Here is a 21,728-nt window from a genome sequence, read left to right on the forward strand (position 1 = left end):
ACTTTATGGATGGCCTACCCTGATTTGACTTTGCTTATGGAAGCGGACTCACAAGGTTCCAACTGGAATGAAGATTCTTCACATCAAAGAATATGACTGTCTCCTCAGAGCACTGGGTTGATATAAGTGGGCAGAAAGGAAATCAGATATCCGAAAGTTGGGGAATAAAGGCATGAAGTGGTTGGTGTACAAACTTTGATAGGTGGGAGAATATATTCATAGGATTACAAGATTATGGTATAGGTGTTACTTAACTGCAATTATTAGGCATAGAATATGTTGTGCTATGGATTGTGATAAGAGGTGTATGAGCCCCTAATACAATGTTTTTTTTTAAAAAAACAGGAGACAAACAAACAATCCCCCCATAAAAAGAATATGTTGTGTTGTTCACTTATAGAATATTATGTTTAAATGAGGTTTTGGCACATTTTTAAATTTTATGCATTTTAGTTTTATCCTGTTAGGTACAGATATGTTTTGTTTAAAAACTATATATGGCTAAAGACTTGTGTGAAAGTGTCAAGTTGACAATGGTGGCCTGGGTAGTTACATAATCTCCTGTCAACTTGAGACTATTGGGAGTGAAGGGGTGAAGTTTAGCCTGTCAATCAGGTCACAGCTTGATGATCTCATTTAGAGGTGCTAAGTAGATAAATAGCTCATTGGAGGCAGGACACACACTCGCTCCCTGCGAGACATTTCTGCTGACAAGACACATGGAGCTACGCTGGAGTCCTGGAGCTGGAAGAGCCACGTGGAGACCCCTGCCAGTGTTGAACTGCTTCCACTGCCATTGGATCCACAAGACTTCCCACTTGCGATCTTCCAGCATTTCGGCATGATTACATGTGTTGCATGAGTCTGAAGAGGAATTTATAGATAGGTGTCGGATGTATGGGCTAATATTGGACTTACAGATATCTGGATTGAGCTGGGATGTTTTCTCACTGCAAACTTGCTCTTTGATTCTCTCTTACACACACGCAGCCCTGGATTTGTTTCTCCAGTCTGCCCGGACTAGCACACCCAGACTGTAACTTAGTGGGAGAAGAAAGCCTCATCAGGCTCCCTCCGAGTGGCTGGTGGCTTTGAATTGCTGACCTTGCAGTTAGCAGGCCAGCATTCAACCAGTACACCATCAGGGCTCCTCCCAATAAGTGGTAGCAAGGACAAGGTAACAATGGGGATTGGCATAGAGCAGAATTGGTATGTGTCATGTATGGAAGTTGGTGTTACACTAAATTGGTGGCTCTCACATGTTAGGGTGCATCAGAATCACTTGGAGGTTTTTTTGTTTTTTGTGGAAACACACGATTTCTGGGGTCAGTTCCTACAATTTCTGACTTGGTTAGACTTATGTAGGAATATTCATAGAAACTTTATTTATAATTGTCCCCAAATTAACAACAGTCACTATAACAACAAAAGTTTAACAATAGGAAAAAGAATAAACAACTGGTATATTCAGAATACCACTCAGCCATACAATTTTTTAAAAAAAGAAATACTAACGGACATAATAAAATAGATGAATCTAAAAACATATTGAGTGAGCGAATAAGAACAACGGTATTTATCATCAACACAACACAGACACAGTCTAAGAAATCCAAAATAGATCAAATGGCTCTATGATTGCAAATCAGCATAAGGGTTACTTGTGGGGGTTGGCAATTTATTAGAGGGGGTAAGAGATAATGTTCTTGGTTAATGAAAATGCTCTATGTTTTGACTAGATTGGTGGATAAGAAGGTGCATTATTTATCAAAACTCACCAAACTGTACACTTAAAATGTGTGTAGTTTGCCATGGGCCAGTTTTACATAAATGTAAAATGAAATTAGAAGGTTAATATTACCTAGGCTTCTAGGTTGCTGGAATGATTAGAAACTACAAATGTAATATGTCAAAGACCGGAGTTCAAATAATGCTTCCAAGTGCCTGTCTCTCCTGACCGAAATAAAGCTCACGTGAGCTCAAGCTCACTGTGAGCGAAGCAGAGAGAGATCTCAGCCTGCGAGATCAAAGGCTTCTCTGGAGTGGCTGTCTGTGCCTCCACCTCAGGGAGGCTGAGCCGAAAGGGCAGTGGGTCTGGGTTTCAGACAAACAGGCGGTTGGAGAATGGCGGAGCTCTTTTCTTCTGACCATTAGTGCCACCTGAGCTGGCGGAGGGAGAGAAGGAGACACGGTACACAGTGTACTTAAGCTGCACGTGTCTGGAATAAAATGGGTTCGAGAAGCAGGATTTTGAAATAAGCCTTGGAAAACTCACATGGGAAAACCGCAGGAGTCTAGTCCAGATAAAACCTGTGCCTCACCATAAACACAACTCTCTGAGAGACCACTTTTCCCTGTATTTGTGATGACATACTAGGTACCAGGCATAGGGCCGACTGCGTCACAAACATCAACTAACCCTCACAACAACCCAACAACAGATTCGATCACTTCCATTTCACAGGTGAAGAAACGGAGCGCAAGGGAGAGCAGTAAATTCCTTAGCCCAACAGCTAGCAAATATTCCTCTCTGGTTGCCCAAAGGGGCCAGTCGGCATCTGCATGTCCACTCCCCATTACGGGGAACTCACTCACCCGACTGCACCCCCTTGCTGAGCCATGGCCTGTCTGCCCCTCCACGGACCTGCTCTCTCTGGACAGCCTGCCTCCAAGAACAACAGGAAGCCACTGGATAATGTTCTCCAACACAGCCTTCAAGTCTCTGAAGGCAGCAACTGCGTGTCCCTTATGGCTCCTCGTTTCCAGACTAGATTTCCCTAATCCTCTCCAGCATTCCCAAAGCGCGTCATCTCTTCACCATTCCAAATTAATACCAAACCAAACCAAACTCACTGCCGACTCAGAGTGGCCTGACAGGGCAGGGTAGACCTGCCCTGTGAGCATCCAAGACTGGAACTCTTTACAGGAGCAGAAAGCCCCATTTTACAAGGAATCCAGATAAACCCCTCAGGAACAGAAATGGGAGTAGCGATACCAGGAGGGTAGGGGGAAGGTGGGGGAAGGAAAAGGGGGAACCAATCGCAATGATCAACACATAAATGGCCCCTGCCCACCCCATCCCCCACCGGTGATGAACAACAGAAACGTGAAGGGAGACAGCAGTCAGTGTAAGATATTGAAATAATAATAATTGATAATTTATTAAGAGTTAACAAGGGAGGGAAGGGGGAGGGAAACAAGAAGAGCTGATACCAAGGGCTCAAATAGAAAGTAAATGTTTAGAAAATAATGATGGAAATTTATGTACAAATATGCTTGATGTAATTGATGTATGGATTGTTCTAAGAGCTGTAAGAGCCCCAAATAGAAATTAATCTTTTAAAAAAAAGGAAAGAAAGCCCGGTCTTTTTCTCACAGAACACCTGGTGGTTTTGCACTGCTGACCTGCGAATCACCTCCCAATGCGTAACCACCACGCCACCAAAATGGTAGCTAACACAGTGAAGTGGCATTGGCGACCCTCCTTTCTGGCCTGGAGCTGAGCTAATGCCTTCAACAACCCCAAGCACATTCCTTTCCCAGTGTAAAACAGGGTCTGCCACAGAAACGGGCCACAGGCTGCAGCCCAGAGAGCTAGCTGGCCCCGTGCTGGGCACACTTCCCTACTCTGACAAACGGAATGCTAACCTTAGGTGTGACCGCAGCTCCTCATTCTCACTCAGGCTGAATGGAGTTCTAAGCACACCCCCTCTCCTCCCCTCCCCATCTTCCCACCCCGCAGAAGCAGGGCTAGGCATAGCCCCAGGGCTCACCATGGAGTTCATGGCAAAATGATTGTGCTGTGTCTGCAGGTCTAGGGCGTGCTGGTAGCTGACTCCGATCTCTGTGTGGCTCTGCAGGAACAACTCCTTGTTGTGGCTTATCCAGTCGAACATCTAGAGGGGACAGACGAGAAGATGCAGAATGATCATGAAGGGTCCTGGGTCCAACAACAACAACAACAAGCTTGCAGCATGTCTAGAAAACACAACCACCCCCTCCCCCACCCTGGCTGTGCCCAGTGACACTCAGCATCATCATTCATAAGGCCGGGAGGCCCCAGCCTGGCTTTGTCTGTACAGTAAGGACCCACTGTCAGCCTCTGTGTTTCTCTACAGAACCTGAGGGAAAAGGACAACGTGGTGAAGAGATGAGAGAAAGGGGCAGGAAGCTGTTTACTGTTCCCAGCTCCCTGCCCTTTCTTTCTTTTTTCAAAACAATTTTATTTGGAGCGAATACAGATATATCATTCCATAGCTCAATCACGTCAAGCAGCATTGTATCATTGTACCACTCTCAGTTTCAAAACATTCTTTTCCTTCTTGAATTCTTTTTTTTTAAAACAATTTATTAGGGGCTCATACAACTCTTATCACAGTCCATACATATACATACATCAATTGTATAAAGCACATCCATACATTCCCTGCCCAATCATTCTCAAAGCATTTACTCTCCACTTAAGCCCTTTGCATCAGGTCCTCTTTTTTTTCCCCCTCCCTCCCTTCTCCCCCCTCCCTCATGTGCCCTTGGTAATTTATACATCGTTATTTTGTCATATCTTGCCCTATCCGGAGTCTCCCTTTCCCCCCTTCTGCCATCCCTCTCCCAGGGAAGAGGTCACATGTGGATCCTTGTAATCAGTTCCCCCTTTCCAACCCACTCACCCTCCACTCTCCCAGCATCGTCCCTCACACCCTTGGTCCTGAAGGTATCATCCACCCTGGATTCCCTGTGCCTCCAGCCCCCATATGCACCAGTGTACAATCTCTGCCCTATCCAGCCCTGCAAGGTAGAATTCGGATCATGGTAGTTGGGGGGAGGAAGCATCCAGGATCTGGGGGAAAGCTGTGTTCTTCATCGGTACTACCTCGCACCCTGACTGACCCGTCTCGTCTCCTAAACCCCTCTATGAGGGGATCTCCATTGGCCGACACTTGGGCCTTGGGTCTCCACTCTGCACTTCCCCCTTCATTTAATATGGTATATATATATACATATACATATATATATACATATACACATACATACACACACATATATCTTTTTTTTTTTTTTTGCATGATGCCTTATACCTGGTCCCTTGGCACCTCGTGATAGCACTGGCTGGTGTGCTTCTTCCATGTGGGCTTTTTTGCTTCTGAGCTAGATGGCCGCTTGTTCACCTTCAAGCCTTTAAGACCCCAGACACTATCTCTTTTGATAGCTGGGCACCATCAGCTTTCTTCACCACATTTGCTTATGCACCCATTTGTCTTCAGCGATCCTATCATGGAGGTGTGCAGTCAATTATATGATTTTTTGTTCTTTGATGCCTGGTAACTGATCCCTTCGGGACCACTCGATCACACAGGCTGGTGTGTTCTTCCATGTTGTTTCTGAGCTAGATGGCCGCTTGTTTATCTTCAAACCTTTAAGACCCCAGTCACTATCTCTTTTGATAGCTGGGCACCATCAGCTTTCTTCACCACATTTACTTGTTCACCCACTTTGGCTCCAGCCGTTGTGTCGGGAGAATGAGCATCATAGAGTTCCAATTTAATAAAATAAAGTATTCATGCATTGAGGGAGTGTTTGAGTAGAGGCCCAAGGTCCTTCCGCCACCTTAATACTTAACCTATAAATATAGACACATAGATCTATTTCCCCATCCTCCTATATATATTTGCATGTACATGTCCTTGTCTAGACCTCCATAAATGCCCTTTGACTCCTAGCTCTTTCCTCCATCTCCCTTGACTTTCCTCCTGCCCTACTACCATGCTTCGTCGCCACCTGGGCTAGAGTATACCTCTTCTCTAAGCAACCTTACCCTTGATCATTTCCCACCAGGCCTGCCACTCCCCCCTCTCTACCATTTTGGGTCCCATGTTTTTCCCTTGTCCCTGTGATTGTTAACACCACTTCCTTACCCCCCTACCCCCCCCACCCCAAGTCCCCCCGGAACTGTCAGTCCCGTTGTTTTTCCTCCAGATAGTTCATCAGCCTGTCCTATTCAGACAGACCTGTGGAGACACTAACATGCACGAAAACAAGACAGAGGAAAACAAAGCAACAGTATACAACCAGACAACAAAACAACAAAAACAAACCACTGACAAAGAACAGAACAAAACCGTTCACAAGAGAAAAGCTTGTAGTTAGTTCAGGGATCGTTTGCTGGCCTTTAGGAGCGTTTTCCAGTCCAGTCTGTTGGGGCACCACGCCCTGGCCCCAAAGTCCACTTTCAGCATTCCCTGGGGACCTTGCCACTCCATTCCCTTGCTGTTCCGCTGCATTCCCCCAGTGATTTGCCTCGGTGTGGTGGGATCAGGTCAGGTGCAATTCCCACACTGTGTCTCCAGTGCTGTCCCCTGTATCGCCCTTAGTCACTGATTGGCATCATTTCTCATAGTGGGGCCAGCCATGTTGTTCTCTCTGTGGACTGGCTGCTCTACTCTCCCTGCCCTTTCTTAAAGCACCCAGAAGGGCCCTTCCTTGCTAGTGGTTCTCAACCTTCCGAATGCCTCAACCTTTTAATACAGTTCCTCATGTGGTGGTGACCCCCAACCATAAAACTATTTTCGTTGCTACTTCATAACTGTAATTTTGCTACTGTTATGAATCGGGTGAGCCCTGCGAAAGGGTCATTCGACAACCACCCCCCCCCAAGGAGGTCGTGACCCACAGGTTGAGAACCACTGCTTTAGAGACAGGTGCTGAAGGAACAAGCTAGAAGGCTCGGTGTGTTCTGGATGCACTAGGAGAGGAGAGAAAGCCTTGCTGTCAGCAACAAGCCAAGTTGTGGCCATCTGAGGAAAACCGCTGGGCCCACTGGACCTAAGGGTATTCCTGGGTGAGGCTGTGACAGTCATCCTGACACATCCCTCCCATTTACACACTGTGCAATACGCGCGCACTGGAAGTGAGAGCCAAATTCTGGGCACTAGGGTTGCTAGTAGTTAGGATCAACTTGTTGGGCAAGGGTTTGGTTTAGGTTATGTTCACAAATCCATTTTAAGTCGCTACAGGGATTAAGCTTCCATTGACTATTTTTCCAACCATTAACCAGGAATGCGAGCAGTCCTGCCCTCCGGCAGACTGCGTTAGAAAGAGGATTACTACCATTCCCCTACCCCAGGGGAGGGGAGAGGGGACATCTGGATGCTACTGGGGTGCTAGGGTCACATGACTACCTTGGTCAGAGGGCCTGTAAGTGCATCTGTCTAACGTGATGTACGTGTCCCAGTCATGATCCTGTAGTCCCACCTGAAACTGTGAGGTAGTGATCGGCCACCAGTCACGCTTTGTGACCATTTCCTTTGCCATCCCATGTCCTATTTAAGCCTCCAGTTCTCTGGAAACCCTTGGACATCATGACGGCCTCCAGACAGTGGTCTCCCTCATCTGGGAGCACTCTGAACAGCCAAAGAACAAGTACAGCCAGACGGACACAGTGGCTACAATGGGCTCAAACACGGGAACAATTGTGGGCAAGGCACAGAACCGGGAAGTGTGTCATATGGTCTCGATGAGTTGGAAATGAGGCAACGGCACCTAACAACACCACTGTTTGGTTAACTTTGTCTTCTCGAGCTTCCCTTTGAAATGTTCTGCTCAGCACTTCTACTTCACCATGCTTCCATGCGCTTTAGCTCCTCTCTGATCGAGAGCAAATTTCAGAGTCTATTTTGATATCCACTTTGATCTTGAAATGTGCAGAGAACATCAAAAGTTAGAGAAGGCTCAGCATATACCAAGCTGAAAGAACTGGAGAAAATAAAATTAAGACTCAAATTGTAATACTGAAATATCCTACGGGCAACATATTGAATGATGCAAGAAGTAGAGCCAGAATGCCCTTCGGCTGAAAGTTGAACCATGGGGTAAGGTCAGTTCTGGGGCTCAAGGATATCCGAAGGCCAGAGTCTTGGGATTATACCAGTCTTTACCAGACAAGTAAACCTAGTCATTGTTATTATTTTGAGTTTTATTCCACGTTTTCCTCCCACTCTACGTAGGACCTCCTCTTGTGATCCCTTTTAGAAGGATTAGCAGTGGTAACCGGGTACCAGCTAGTCCTTCAGGTTTCCAGACTGTGGAGGCTGGGATTCACATGGACCAGTAGTGCTTTGCTTCCTTGAACCTTGGACTGTCCTCCCTCTTCTTTGCTCCAGACACGGAGGGACCCACTAGCTGTACCTCAGTTAGCCACTCAAAGCTTTTAAGACTCCAGCTACTCCTCGCCAAAGCAGGTGGTAGAACAAAGTCTTTGTGAACTAAGTTATGCCAACTGATTCTGATGTCAGCTAAGACTATACTCTTGCTCATCTTCCCAACAAAATCACTGAATACAAAGCAGGTGCATAAGCAAATGTGGTGAAGAAAGCTGATGGTGCCCGGCTATCAAAAGATACAGCATCTGGGACCTTAAAGGCTTGAAGATAAATAAGTGGCCATCTAGCTGAGAGGCAACAAAGCTCACATGAAAGAAGCACACCAGCCTATGTGAACATGAGGTGTCGATGGGATTAGGTATCAGGCATCAAAGATCCAGAACAAAAAGTCATATTGATGTGAATGAGGGGGAGCACGGAGTGGAGACCCAAAACCCATCTGTAGACAATTGGACATCCCCTTACAGAAGGGTCACAAGGAAGAGATGAGCCAGTCAGTGTGCAGTATAGCACCTATAGAACAACTTTCGTCTAGTTCTTTGATGCTTCCTCCCTGCCACTATCATGACCCTAATTCTACCTTACAAATCTGGCTAGACCAGAGGATGTACACTGGTACAGATAAGAGCTGGAAACACAGGGAATCCAGGACAGATAAACCCCTCAGGACCAATAATGAGCGTAGCGATAATGGGAATGTAGTGGGGGAAGGGCGGGGTAGGTGGGAACACAATGATCTACATATAACCCCCTCCCAGGGGGACAGACAATATAACCCCCTCCCAGGGGGACAGACAATGATCTAAATATAACCCCCTCCCAGGGGGACAGACAACAGTGGGCAAAGGGAGACAGCAGTTGGTGTAAGACATTAAAAATATATACATATATAAATTATCAAGGGTTCATGAGAGAGGGAAGATAAGGGAGGGAGGAAATGAATAAATACCAAGGACTCAAGTAGAATGAAAATGTTTTGAAAATGATGATGACAACATATGTACAAATGTGTTTGACCCATTGGATGTGTATGGATTGTGATAAGAGCTGTAGGAACCCCCAATAAAATGATTTTTAAAAAACTATAATCTTGAGCCCCTATGTCCAGCGACTCATTCCTATGTCCAGCGACTCAATGTATTTGATCGTGACTAAGAAGTTTTCATCACTTTGTTTCCAATATGCTCTCTCTACTAGATTCATGGATGTACTTGAAGCGCATAGAACACTGTCTGGCAGGCCTATGTAGCTTGGTGAGCAGAGTCCCCTCTGCCTCCCCACGCTAGTCCAGCTTGCATGTCCATGCAGCTGCATGTAGACTGTTGTCAGTATGGTACTGTAGGGTTGAGAATGGTAGGGGTAGTATTTAGGGGCTGAGTTTTCAGAAGTAGATTTCCAGACCTTTCAGTTCACTGCTGAGCTGTTAAGCATTTGCACTACCCACAGCCTCCTCCATTCATTCATTCATTGTCTTGAATTTGGGGGTTATTTTTCTCTTCCATTAAATTTTTTTTTATTTTAATAGATCACTTTATTAGGGGCTCTTAGATCTCAATCCATACATCAATTGTATTGAGCACATTTGTGCATATGTTGCCATTATCATTTCCAAAACATTTTCTTTCTACTTAAGCTCTTTTTTACCCCCCTTCCTCCCCCACCTTTGCACCCTCATGAACCCTTGATAATTTATAAATGATTTTTATTTTCATATTGTACACCATCTGCAGTCTTTCACCCATGTTTCGGTTGTTCTTCCCACTGGGGGGAGGGGGTGGTTGTATGTCGATCATTGCAATTGGTTTCTCTTTCTCCCCCTTCTCCCCACACCTTTACCTTACCCTCATGGTAACACTACTCTCATTATTGGTCCTGATTACCTGTCCTGGATTCTGTATTTTCAGAGCTCTTATCTGTACCAGTGAACATGTTCTGGTCTAAGCAGATTTGTAAGACAGAACTGGGGTCAAGATAGTGGGGAGGAGAAAGCATTAAAGAACTAGAGGAATGTTTGTTGTGTGCTTCCTCAGTGCTTTACTGCACCCCCACTGGCTCGTCCCTTCCTTGTGACCCTTCTGTGAGGGGGTATCCAATTGTCTACAAATGGGCTTTGGGTCTCCATTACAACCCCCCTTCTTTGCATCGAAATGGTTGCTTGTTTTGGGTCTTCTCATGCCTGATACCTGATTCCATTGATACGTGATCACAAGAGTTGGTGAGCTTCTTCCAAGTGGGCTTTGTTGTTTCCCTGAGAGATGGCTGCTTGTTTAACTTCAACTCTTTACCTCCTAAAAGCCAGGCACCATCATCAGCTTTCTTCACCACATCAGCTTATGCATTCATTTTGACTTCAGAGATCATGTCAGAAAGGTGAGCATCACAGAATGCCAGGCTATTGGAACAAAGTGTTCTTACGTTGAGGTGAGGACTTGAGTAGAGGCCCAATGCCCATCTGTTACCATTTACTCTCTCTCTCTCTCTCTCTCTGTGTGTGTGTGTGTACACAGCCTCCTCCCTTTACATGGAAGAGTGAATTTACTTTTTAGTCACATTCAACCAACATTAATGAAACACCAGTTATGTGCCAGCCCCTCCTCAAGGCAAGAAAGAGGCAAAAGTGACTAAAATGTGCTTCTTATGGAAAGTGGCTAACAGGTCAACATGGAAGGCAGTCACAGACTCAAATAAAACTGTGATACAAATGTTTATTTGCATATAACTTGATGAGAAGCCATGGGCTGTTGAGAGAACACAGAGGGAAGGCATCGTTGATGGAGGGCTAGAGAAGAACAGAGGTGCAGGCCTCCCGTACAGGTGGCACCTGGATCGAGCCTTGCCGCATGTAGAGTCAGGCAGGCGAAGGTAAGTGGGAGGGGTGTGTCACAGATGGGTGACTAGCGAAGAGGCAGAGCTTTGTGGCAGACCAGTGTCAAGGGCATTCGCCCTGCCTCCGCAGGGCCCTGGGAGCCCAACATTAGGCAGAAAATAGGGCTGGGGAGGTCAAAGGAGTGGACTACCCGTGGAGAACCATGCACAGGCTCTTCAACAAAGAAGCGTTTGCCAGAGTCCATTCGTATGCACGGCAACCCCATGTACAGCAGAACCGGCAGTGGGTTTTGTGACCCATAGTTCTCATTGGCTCGTTCTCAGAAGTAGATCACCACGCTTTTCTTCCGAGTCTGCTTTAGTTTGGAAGCTCTGCTAAAACGCCTTCGCCTCAAAGGCAACACCCAAACATCCACTGACAGGCAGGTGGGGGCTGCCCACGGGGTGCATCAGCCAGAAATGGAACTCATGCATCCTCCATAAAAGGCAACATTCTACCACTGAACCCCAAAGCCCACTGCAAGAACTGGACCCCAAATAGAGTGTCGGCAGCACAGAGTGGACAGAGGGTCTTCAGTTGAGTGATGAAGGGTGACGAAATCCTGATGGGGCAACTGATAAGCATCTGACTATGATTAAAAGGCAGTTTGTCAGTGCTTGCACCTGCCAGCTGCTGTGGGAGCAAGCTGTGGCCGTCTGCTTCTGTCAGATTGTAGCCCCGGAAACCACGCGGGCACTCCTCCCCTCTCCCAGAGGGCTGCTCTGGGCAGCTCTGCTTCGGTGAGGTAAGATTTGGTAACCCTGGAAAGTGCATTGCAGGGAAGGGGGACAGGCAGGAAGAGATGGGTGAGGAGGCTCTCACGATCATCTTGCTGAGTGATGGTGAGAAGCTGGAATGCTGGATTAAAGGAGTAGAATGGAAACTGGAAGTCACGAAGGAACAAGGAGGAGCCCTGGATAGTGGGTTATGGTTAGGCTGCTAACTGCAAGGTTAGCAGTTCAAAACTGCCAGCCACTCTTTTGGAGACAGGTGAGGCTTTCTACTGCAGTAAAGTGAAACCCACAGGGGCAGTTCTACCCTGTCCTGCAGGGTCATCGTGCATTAGAATGAACTTGAAGGCAGTGAAGACTTTCTCTCTTTCTTGTTGAAGGAGTAGGACTAAGGACTCATGGTTGTTTGGGAGGAAAGCGTGAGGACCAGCGCGGAGAGTGGGCAGGTTTCCGTCATGGGCCCTTGGGGCTTCGTCACACAAGGCGCCGCGCCACAGAGGGTTCTTGACGAGGAATGTGTGCAGTCTGAGTGAGGGTGGGAGAGAGAGCAGGCCCTGTCTGTGAGGTCCCGCCTTTGAGAGGTACAGGAGTTTCCAGCAGGAGCGTCCTGGGAGCGTTTAGATTCATGTGTCCGGAGATCAGGAGAGAGACATCCAGGCTGTGACTACTGAAATGTAGGTCTGAAAACATCACCTCGAAAGGCAGGCGTGTCGGACGAGGTACTCCTTCCCTTTGCAATCGTCCCCGTCGCTGCTCCTCTCAAGGGGCGCCGTTAAGAGAGAAAGGGGACACGTGACAGTCTTCGTTTTCAAGGCTGGGAGCACTTGTGTCGGGCAGACAGTCCCTAAGGCTGACTTTGGTGTTGTGCGCACCACGCCCAGGTCCCAGGTCACCAGCGCCTTGGAGCAGGCCCTCAGCCTCTGGGAGGGCTGCCTCCGCTGCTTCTCCTGGCTGTATAGTCGAGGATGAGTGAGGAGAGGCGAGGTGCCCAGGCGTTGACAGGAATGTCACTCTACAATCTGCTTTTCTAATCTTTACAACTTTGCCTCCCAAGCACATTTCAAACTAATGCCTCCTCTCTTTTCCGTATGGGCCAAAGAGTCAATACAGTGAATGAAAAAGCGAACATGCCCCCAGCCCTTGGAACGTGTGATAAACGCCCCCCTCCACCTAACTTACGCGGCTATCCCAGCGGCTGCAGCGTGACCTTCCCTGTATTTTCCGTGAGATGACTATTTAGGTGTGCAAATAAGTCATGAACCGGCACCACCATGTTTGGGTTGCGCTGCCCAGGTCCCTGCTAGACTGCAGAGCAGGGGTTGCTGGACACAGGCCCATTAGGGGGCGGCGGGAAGCAGGAGCAAAAGCGGGTTAAAAGGACAGGCAAGGGTTGAGGGTGCCGGCTAACTGGCGCTGGAGTCAAAATGGGTCCACATGATGCCACGCACTGAGCTCCCTCCAATCGGGCTCTGTCCCCAGGGATGAGCTCAGCTCTTCTCTGGCTGATTGCAGCCCACCCTTCCCTGTGAGCCTGGCTGTCCATGAGGATCACAATATTCCTGCTGCATCCCGTTGGGGCACGTGAGTGGATGTGTGTGTACCCAGTCAAGGGTGGCAGGGACTGAATGGGTTGGCGGCTGGCTCTGTCCCTGGCTTCCCATTAGACTGTGGGCCGGTAGATGGAAGTAAGCATCATGATTCCTAACAGATTCGAGGATGTGTGTGTACCCAGTCAAGGGTGGCAGGGACTGAATGGGTTGGGGGCTGGCTCTGTCCCTGGCTTCCCATTAGACTGTGGGCTGGTAGATGGAGGTAAGCATCTTGATTCCTAACAGATTCGACTCAGCCAAGTCCCTTGGTACAGCTTACGTTTCCACCTGTTGGATTAAAGGCTGTCATTGAGAAATCTGGCATTGTTTTATAAGAGCCCTTTTGGCTTTGGGGTCACAATGAAAAACAGCTGCCCCTCGGGAGGAAGATGAGGCTTTCTCCTCCCAGAAAGAGTTGAGCCTCAGAAAGCCACAGGGACAGATCTCCCCCATCATATCGGGTCACCATGAGCCGGCATCGACTTGATGGCACGGAGTTCAGGTTGGGGCTTGGGCATTGTCTGGCAGCCAGTGGTAGCAACTTCCTCCTCCTCAGCTCGGACATGCGTCTGGTGCTTTAGAGCACAAAATGTCCATTCACACCTACCATCTTCCTCTCCCTTAAAAGAACCCAACACAGCTCAATAAACATACCCATTTTACAGATTCATTGGCGGGAGGCGGGGGCCTAGGAATTCATTTCCCCCCCTGCCCTGTGCCACATTTACGGAGTGCCCGTGATGCCAAGGTTTGGGGTCACGACCTCGCACGCCACTCCTTAGCAAGGCCAAAGGCACAAAGTGCAGCACCTGGCCCCTGTGTCTGGTGCAGGGGCTTAGCGCACTGCGCCTCTCTGGGGCCAGTCCTCACACCCCTTCTCCTCGGTCACCTGCCCCACCAGTCAGGAGGCCATACAATCCCCAGAGGCAGCTGATTCAAACAGCCGCACTTTTCTCAATAGACACTGAATGAGGGAGGGAACAAATGAATGAGTGAGCAAAAGAGTAAATGCAAAAACTACCCAGAGATGCAAGGGTTGCGGATCTCCAGGCAAACTGGCCCTTTCTAAGCTCTTTTCCAGCGAGGACAGTTTATGATCGGCTCCATTTGAACCTACACTGACCCAGAGAGCTAGAGCTCTCTCCACAATGACTGCAAACTCTCTCCACAGTGACTGCAAACTCCGGGGACAACTTCCCTCCCCTCAGTCATGAGAAGCAACAAATGGTTGAGTCCCAACAAAATACAACAACAAAATCCCTCCAAGAGGAAAGTTCATGTCCAAATAATGAAATTGTATCTCGCTGTCTGGAAAAGTTCTGTCTCATCAAGAAGATAGACAGTAGGTGCAAACGACTTGGATTCCCCCACCTCCCTTCTTCTTCAAATTTTGCTGTCAATTAAGTGAAATATTTTTTTATACTGGCTAAAATTCAGTTAGAAATATACAAATCTGGTTCTTAATACATAGTAAATGTTAGAGGAATCTATTTAAATGTAAATTAGGAGGTTAAAAAATTTTTTGTCTTTAAAGATGAGGATCACTAAAAGGTTATTATTATTCTGTTCTGTCTTTAATGAAGTATGAACTACTTCATGGGGGAAAGATATTAAATAAAGATCGGGTGTTCCTCTCCCATCACTTGTCAAACTTGGCAAGGGCATCTGGTTTGGAGATCTAACTATCAGACCATCTCAGATCTATGGTTAGCATTTCATACCGTCTCCAATAGCACTGGCAATAAAGCTGGTTGCATTCCGCCTTGATGAGCTCACTATGAAGATAGAAGACCACCAGGGAGTTTCTTTGCCTAAGTCTGCGTGACCCATTATCATCTGTGTCCCCTCCACTTGCTTGTACATGGCAGTGACCCATCCATAGACACTTGGCCCCGAGAGCACTAAGGGTCCCCCCTTGTGTCTGGAAAGCAAGGGGCGCCTTCAATTCCAAAGGACGGCATGTGTATTAGAGTAGGAAGAGGAGAGAATGTGAGTCCAGCACAGAATTTGCTGCATAAACTTTGGTAACCCATGCCACTGGTCAGAACCTCAGTTTCTCCATCTAAGGGTCCGAGATAACAGCTTCTGCTATTTAAACCTTAGGGCAATAAGAAGATGCCAATTAACCGGTCTGCAAATGCTTTCTTTGTAAGGTGCTACAGACATGGGAGATTTTGAAAATCCATAAATTGAGCATAATCAGTTGCATGTATTTGGTCTTAATTTAGAACACAAAATAGATAAAGGGCGTGAGTTCTCATCACTGTAAGACACCATGGGATAACGGGATTAGAACCTCAGCATCTAGACACTAACATCCACAGCCTGGCCCACGGGGAGGTGCGCCCCAGAGTGACCACATGTTGGCACACACGTAGCCCAGAAGTGCCCCTCTAACCTCCCACTGTCACACACTCTGGGCCCTGGGGAGCCACTGCCCCCAGGGGGGCTCTGGGACCCTTCCCTCTCTTGGGTATAGTCCCCATGCCCTTCTGTGGTTGGGTGCCACTGGCCCCAGAACCTCACTTTCTCCGTGGTTCCAATCCCCCTTCCCCATTCTCTGCCACAGCCCAACATTTTTCTTTACCAGAGACTCTCTCTCTCCAGCTGTTAACAGTTTTTTACTCAGGAGAGACTCCCATTAAAATGCAATTATTCCTGCAGTCCCTCCTGGAATTCATTCATCTGGTTACAGACCGGTCAAGAGAGGGGCTTTCTACTCTTGTAAAGACTAGCAGCCTTGGAAACCCATAGGGCAGTTCTACCCTGCACTATCCGGTGGCCACGAGCCTGCATTGACTCCATAGCAGTGGGTGTCATTTGGGTTGGTTTGGCGATAAAAATGGAAAGCAGGACCCATTGGGCACACCACCCAGGAAGGAGCACCTAATGTGAAGTGGAGGAGGGGCCCCAGACAGGCAGAGGGTGGGCCTGTCAAGGGCAGTGGGTGGAATTAAAGGCAAATGGCCTCCCTGGGCAATCTCACAGGCATTCTGCCCCACCCCCACCCCAGGCGGAGCGTGTGCTGGTGCTCACACACACACACGCATGTGGTCCATGTGTTGTCCTAGGATCTCCACAACAGTTCAACCCTGGTTGTCCATTATCCACTCTTCAAAGGGAAAAAAATAAATGCACCCCCCAATGTGGGCCTGACCTCTAGGTTCCTAGAATCCCTGCTGAAGGGGGTCTGAAACCTTGTGTCTTTTACATCCCGCAAGCCTTGCGGCCAGGAGGGAATTCAAGATTTGGAAGAGACCATTACACTGATGCCTACGGATACGGGCAGCAGGTGTCCAGAACATCTACTGAAGGTGAGAGAGTGTTCTGCGGCTCTGCCTGTTTTCCTTTAGGCTTTAGACATGTCACCTGGCATGTATTTTTACACTGCATAGAAAGGAAGTCATTTTTATCTTTCCCCTAACTGAAGCCTGCTCTACGGAGGAAAGCTTGGCTGGTTACCTGGGAGACGTCATCACTGCATCCTCGGCAGTCAGCTGGGATGCCAGGCGATTTCCCTGCCCAGGCTGTGCTCTGAGCTGACGACATGCTCACTGCTCTCCAAGTATCTCTCGTACACCTTCCACAGCAAAATTCCTTACGGTGCCAAACCCCAGATCGAACACCACAGCATGTTGGTCCTTTTCTAGAACATTCAGTCCTGGTCTCTATGTAAAACAGTCAGATGTTTCACTGTGAGCAAAGGGTTACCAGAACCCGCTCCCTTCTGCATGATAATCTCACCTTCAGTTAACATCCCAGTCTGTTTCCCTGGAAACAGACAAAGAATGTACGTGTCAAGAAACTATATACTACATTATGATGCTGGGGGTAAAAATGCCCCCTGGCTGGTAAATTGTCTTTGAATGGAGAGGAACTATAAATGGGCTAAGCATGCCCGATGGGCACACCATACCTGAGCCTCCTCTGAATATGTAGAGTCTTATAACTGGCACCCCCTGGCAGGGCCCCTTAGAGTTGTGCACCTGGAGTGGTTACAAGAAAGATCGGCTCCGTGGGGCATGGATTTTTTTAAGCCATGGCTCCTGGAACTTCCCCATGAGGAGCTTTCTCCTGGTGCTCGAACCAGACTGCTGAAAGGACTCTCAACGCGGAAGAAACCCCCACAGCTCTGGGCTGAATTGCGTCTCTTCAGAGACCTATGCAAGTCCTGAATGGTCTTATTTGGAAATAGGGTTGCTGCAGATGTAATTAGTTAAGATGAGGTCATTAGGGTGCCCGCTACATGAGTGGTACACTTAGGATTGGAGAAGAGCTAGACTACAGGAAAGAATGCCATGTGATGACAAATTGTAAGAAGAAAAATTGGGCAATCTACACCACCACCCCCCAAAACAACTTTCCAATGAAACCATAGATTACAATGGTCTGCTCCTCGATGGTTGCCACTGAGTCAGGGGCCAACCAGAAGGCAGCCAACAGCAGCAGCAGCTGGAAACAAATACACTGGTGCTGCCCTGCTGCCAAGCTACGGATTCTGGTTACTATCCTAAGGCAATGCCAGGGATGGCTCATCGTAGACATTCACGATGAGCAAATGGTGCCTATGGGCTCATGAGTAACACCCACCCCTGACATGCCACCAACTCCCTCCTTTCTTTCAAACCATTGCCTTCTCCTCCCTTCGCAGACCTTCATCTGCTTCCCTGAGCGTATCGCCGGCAGGCCTTCCCACCTCGAGGCGTGCTTCACGTCACTATCAGGGGCAGCTGGTGCGGTGTCCACAAAGTGAAGTGCGTGGCTACCCGGCCTGCAACAAGTCTACCTGTGGGTCTCGCTGCCACATATGGGTCACGCTTGCCGTATTTCAAAGCTTTTCATATATGACTGCACACTTCCGGACATTATAGGGGTCCTGTCACTTCTAAATGCACAAGGAAGCCAAAAAAGGGCATGACTTGTTATATTGCAACAATAACTTTATTGAAAAAGCGAAACGTTGTCAGGATGACACTATGACCCAGACAGGAAGCGAGTGTGTGCTGCTGGGAAAAGGACTCTTGCTCAGGGTTTGCCACAGAACTTCAAGCTGTTACACACGTGTGAGGTTCCCCAGAGCGAAGTGCACGAACCTGAGGCGAGCCCGCGTGTCCTTTACATCCTCGCTGCCGCGGCCGCTCACCCCTCTGCGCCACTGCCTGCATGATGGCCGTCACAGCCTCCCTCACCTCCTGACTCCATTCTCCCTCACCAGGCTCACACAGATTGCTTGAACCGCATACCCCCCGGAGTCAGGAAACCCCATGGCTGCTATCTGCAGTCCCAAATACACAATCTGATTCCCATCCCCTCCCTCCCCCGCCCCTCCCAACAGACTGGCTTTCCCTGTTACTGAGCACAAATGCCCTCCACCACGCCTCCTTCCCAGGCACGCTGGTTCTTTGCTGGCCTGTAAAAAATATGTATTATACCGTGCTCAATCTCATCCCCATATCGTGGTATTCCATTAAATAGTCCATACCTAAACAGCCAAGTTATTCCCGTCCTTTAAAAACAACAACGAGAAGCTCTCCGCCTCTGTAAAACCTCCACTGACCACCTGAGTCCACCTGACTTTCTGCTCCCGAGTCTCACTGCTCTTAGAATCCACGGTGGTAGTTCTTACCTACGTAGAGCGCTTCCTGGACCCTACCCTTGGGAGTTGAACTCAGTGGGAACACTCCAGGTTATCTTGATGTACTGGAAATTTTATTGTAAAAGCTCTTGTGGGGACTTAGAATCCTGCCTCTGATGGAATTGCTGGTCTCTGACTTGCCCTGCCATCTATAAGCTATTTACAGGCATTGGTCAGTAAGCAGCACAGACCAGTGATCCTGGAAAAAAAGGAGACACACCCTGAGCTCCAGAGGGTGTGACTCAAACCGCATAATAGGAAAGGACGAGAGACTGCGAAGAGAATCAGTCTTTCCAGGTGAAACATAGACAGATAGATAGATAGATAGATAGATAGATAGATAGATAGATAGATAAAGATAAATATTAGAGATTTGGGTGACAGTATCAGAAATGAAAGAGCAGCAGAAAAGAAGCCCCCAACATCTGAATTAAAATTCCCTTCAGGTCCAAATCCTAAATTGCAAATGTGCAAAACAAACAAGCACCTCACTGTCCTCTAGTCGACTGACTCGAGGTGACCCTGCATGACAAAGTAGAGCTGCCCCTGTGAGTTACCTGTAACTCTTTACAGAAGGAGAGAGCGTCGTCTCTCTTTCCCCTGCAGAGCAGCCGGTGGGCTTGAACTGCTGATCTGTGGTCAGCAGCCCAACGTGGAGCCCGGTGTGTCACCAGGGCTAGCAGAGAACCCCTCTAGGAGGCAAGGGGGTGTTGAGAGAGGCACAGAGAATGTAGAGGCTTCTAAAGTCTAAAGCCACCCGTCCAGCGGCGTGAAGAGCTGTGTTAAACTGGGAGTCCACACAGAAGACCCTGGTTCTACAGGTGTTTACCTTGTTGCAAAGGGGAGTCCAGCCAGCTCTGAGCTCACCAAATCGACCAGCACTGGTGTGATAGACGTCTCACCAACTGCCAGCTGCTCTCTATGCCTCCCTCCGTCTCCTCCCCGCTGCTTTCCCGTATAGCTCCTTCACTGTCTGGGTCAATGCAGGCACTAGAAAAAGCACCACGCGTGGTTGCCCGAGGTCAGTTCCTTTCCTCTTCCCTTGGGCACAGGCAGAATGAGCTGGCAGCAGCAGCAGCAACAACAACAACAACAACAACAACAAATAGTTGCTCTTTAATTAGAGCTAGCTAGGGTGCAAACTTCCCGGCTAAAAATCAAACTACCCTTGACAGATGAGCGGTAGCTCAGCTCGGCCTAGAGAAGCACACACGGATGCTAAGCCTTTTCAAGTCCTCTGTCCTTGCTTTATAACCCTGGTAGCACAGGTTATGTGTTGGGCTGCTAACGACAAGATGAACAGTTCAAGACCACCAGCTGCTGCATGGGAGAAAGATGGAGCTTTTTCACTCGGCAAAGAGTTAGTCTCAGAAACTCACAGGTGTGGGACCCATCTGCCCTGTAGGGTCATTATGAGTCAGAATGGAGTCAATGGCAGTAATTGATTTATTGTTGAGTGAGTTCTCAGCTCACCCAGCCCACTATAAATATAAGTATTTCAGACTTTAAATAAATTGGGGGTGTTTTCTGTATGTCTAGATGAACTGAACTCCCTGCAGCCCTGAAAGCACGGACACACTATCCTCCTAGGGGGACAGAAGCAGATGAGCAACAGTACCAGCCAAGACAGGAGGCAGTCTGGGCAGCCGGGATTGTGAAGCTGGGTGGTCAGTTTCCTTCCATCTGAAACACAGATGCTGATAAAATATTTTCAGGAGTGGAGTGAGGGACTGCACTTCACTCAGTTCCCAAAATGTAGACTTGAAAAGGTCAACTTCCTATTTATTGTAAGCCGAGTGACCAGTGCCCAATTCTATCCCGGCACTAAATTTAGGCATAAACGGGCATCTGGACCTTGGCAAGTTAATTTAGATGAGCTAATGCTTGTTCCTGGCACACAGAATTCGCTCAATAAATGGGAACTATGATTGTTACTGCAAAAATGGAGTGTCTGGTGATAAATGTTCTCATGCAGTCCTCATACACATCCTAGAACCAACTGCACCAAACCAAACAAACAGCCCCACCCTACCTGGGCTATGAGGGAGTTGGTCCTTCTTCTGGAGTCTTTTCAGATAGAAGGGACAGCTGTGCTGGAAGAGTCTGTGCCTGGGGGGCATGCTTAAGTGGGGGAGAAGACCAGGCATGGTTGCCCTTTATCCCCTTCTCCTGTCTTCCAGCAGCAGCCTCAGCCTGGGCAGGTGAGGGGCTCAGGGGTGCATGCAGGAGAAGGCGATGTGAGGTGGTCATTCTAGTTTCTAGATGCCGCCTAGCAAAGCAACCCCAAAAGAGCCCAGGGCATTCTGATAGGATGAAGTGCTCAGCCACCCCTCTACAGCTGTCCGTGCCTTTATCAATCGTCTTCCATCTTATCTTGTCCCTCAGAGCTGGGAATAAATAACCAAGTCACGGTTTTCAGTAACTTCCTTTACTTTCTGTCCCTTAAAACAAAACGAAAAAATTAAAACTTGAATTTCACCGAGTCCTTCTCCCCAATGCTTCTGGGGTTTCCGGGCCATCTTGTCCCATAGTCAGTCACCATGCTGACACAAAGGCCCTGGAGTTATCTTAGCTCTCTGTCCTCCCTGACACCCATTGGGTCACCTGGTCCTGTTGTCTCTTCTTTAGGGGACCTCCAGTGTTTGGCACTCTACCCCTCCGCCCCCCACTCTACTATGGCTCAAATCCAGACCCAGCTCTCCTCTCCTTACCCCTAGGGAGCATAGAGGCTCCGAACTAGTTTCCCTGCCT

General features: G+C 48.2%; 1 protein-coding gene across 4 annotated transcripts in view; it reads right to left on the reverse strand.

The window, feature by feature from the left end:
- KALRN (kalirin RhoGEF kinase) overlaps positions 1 to 21,728 on the reverse strand; it is a 727,411-nt gene that overhangs the window by 425,582 nt on the left and 280,101 nt on the right. For all 4 annotated transcript variants that reach the window (XM_075556312.1, XM_075556314.1, XM_075556313.1 and 1 more), the window contains exon 6: positions 3,774 to 3,896. In XM_075556312.1, the coding sequence (XP_075412427.1) occupies positions 3,774 to 3,896 (123 nt within the window). The remainder of the gene's footprint in view (positions 1 to 3,773; positions 3,897 to 21,728) is intronic.

The sequence above is a fragment of the Tenrec ecaudatus genome, chromosome 8 (genome assembly GCF_050624435.1).
Source record: "Tenrec ecaudatus isolate mTenEca1 chromosome 8, mTenEca1.hap1, whole genome shotgun sequence".
NCBI lineage: Eukaryota > Metazoa > Chordata > Mammalia > Afrosoricida > Tenrecidae > Tenrec > Tenrec ecaudatus.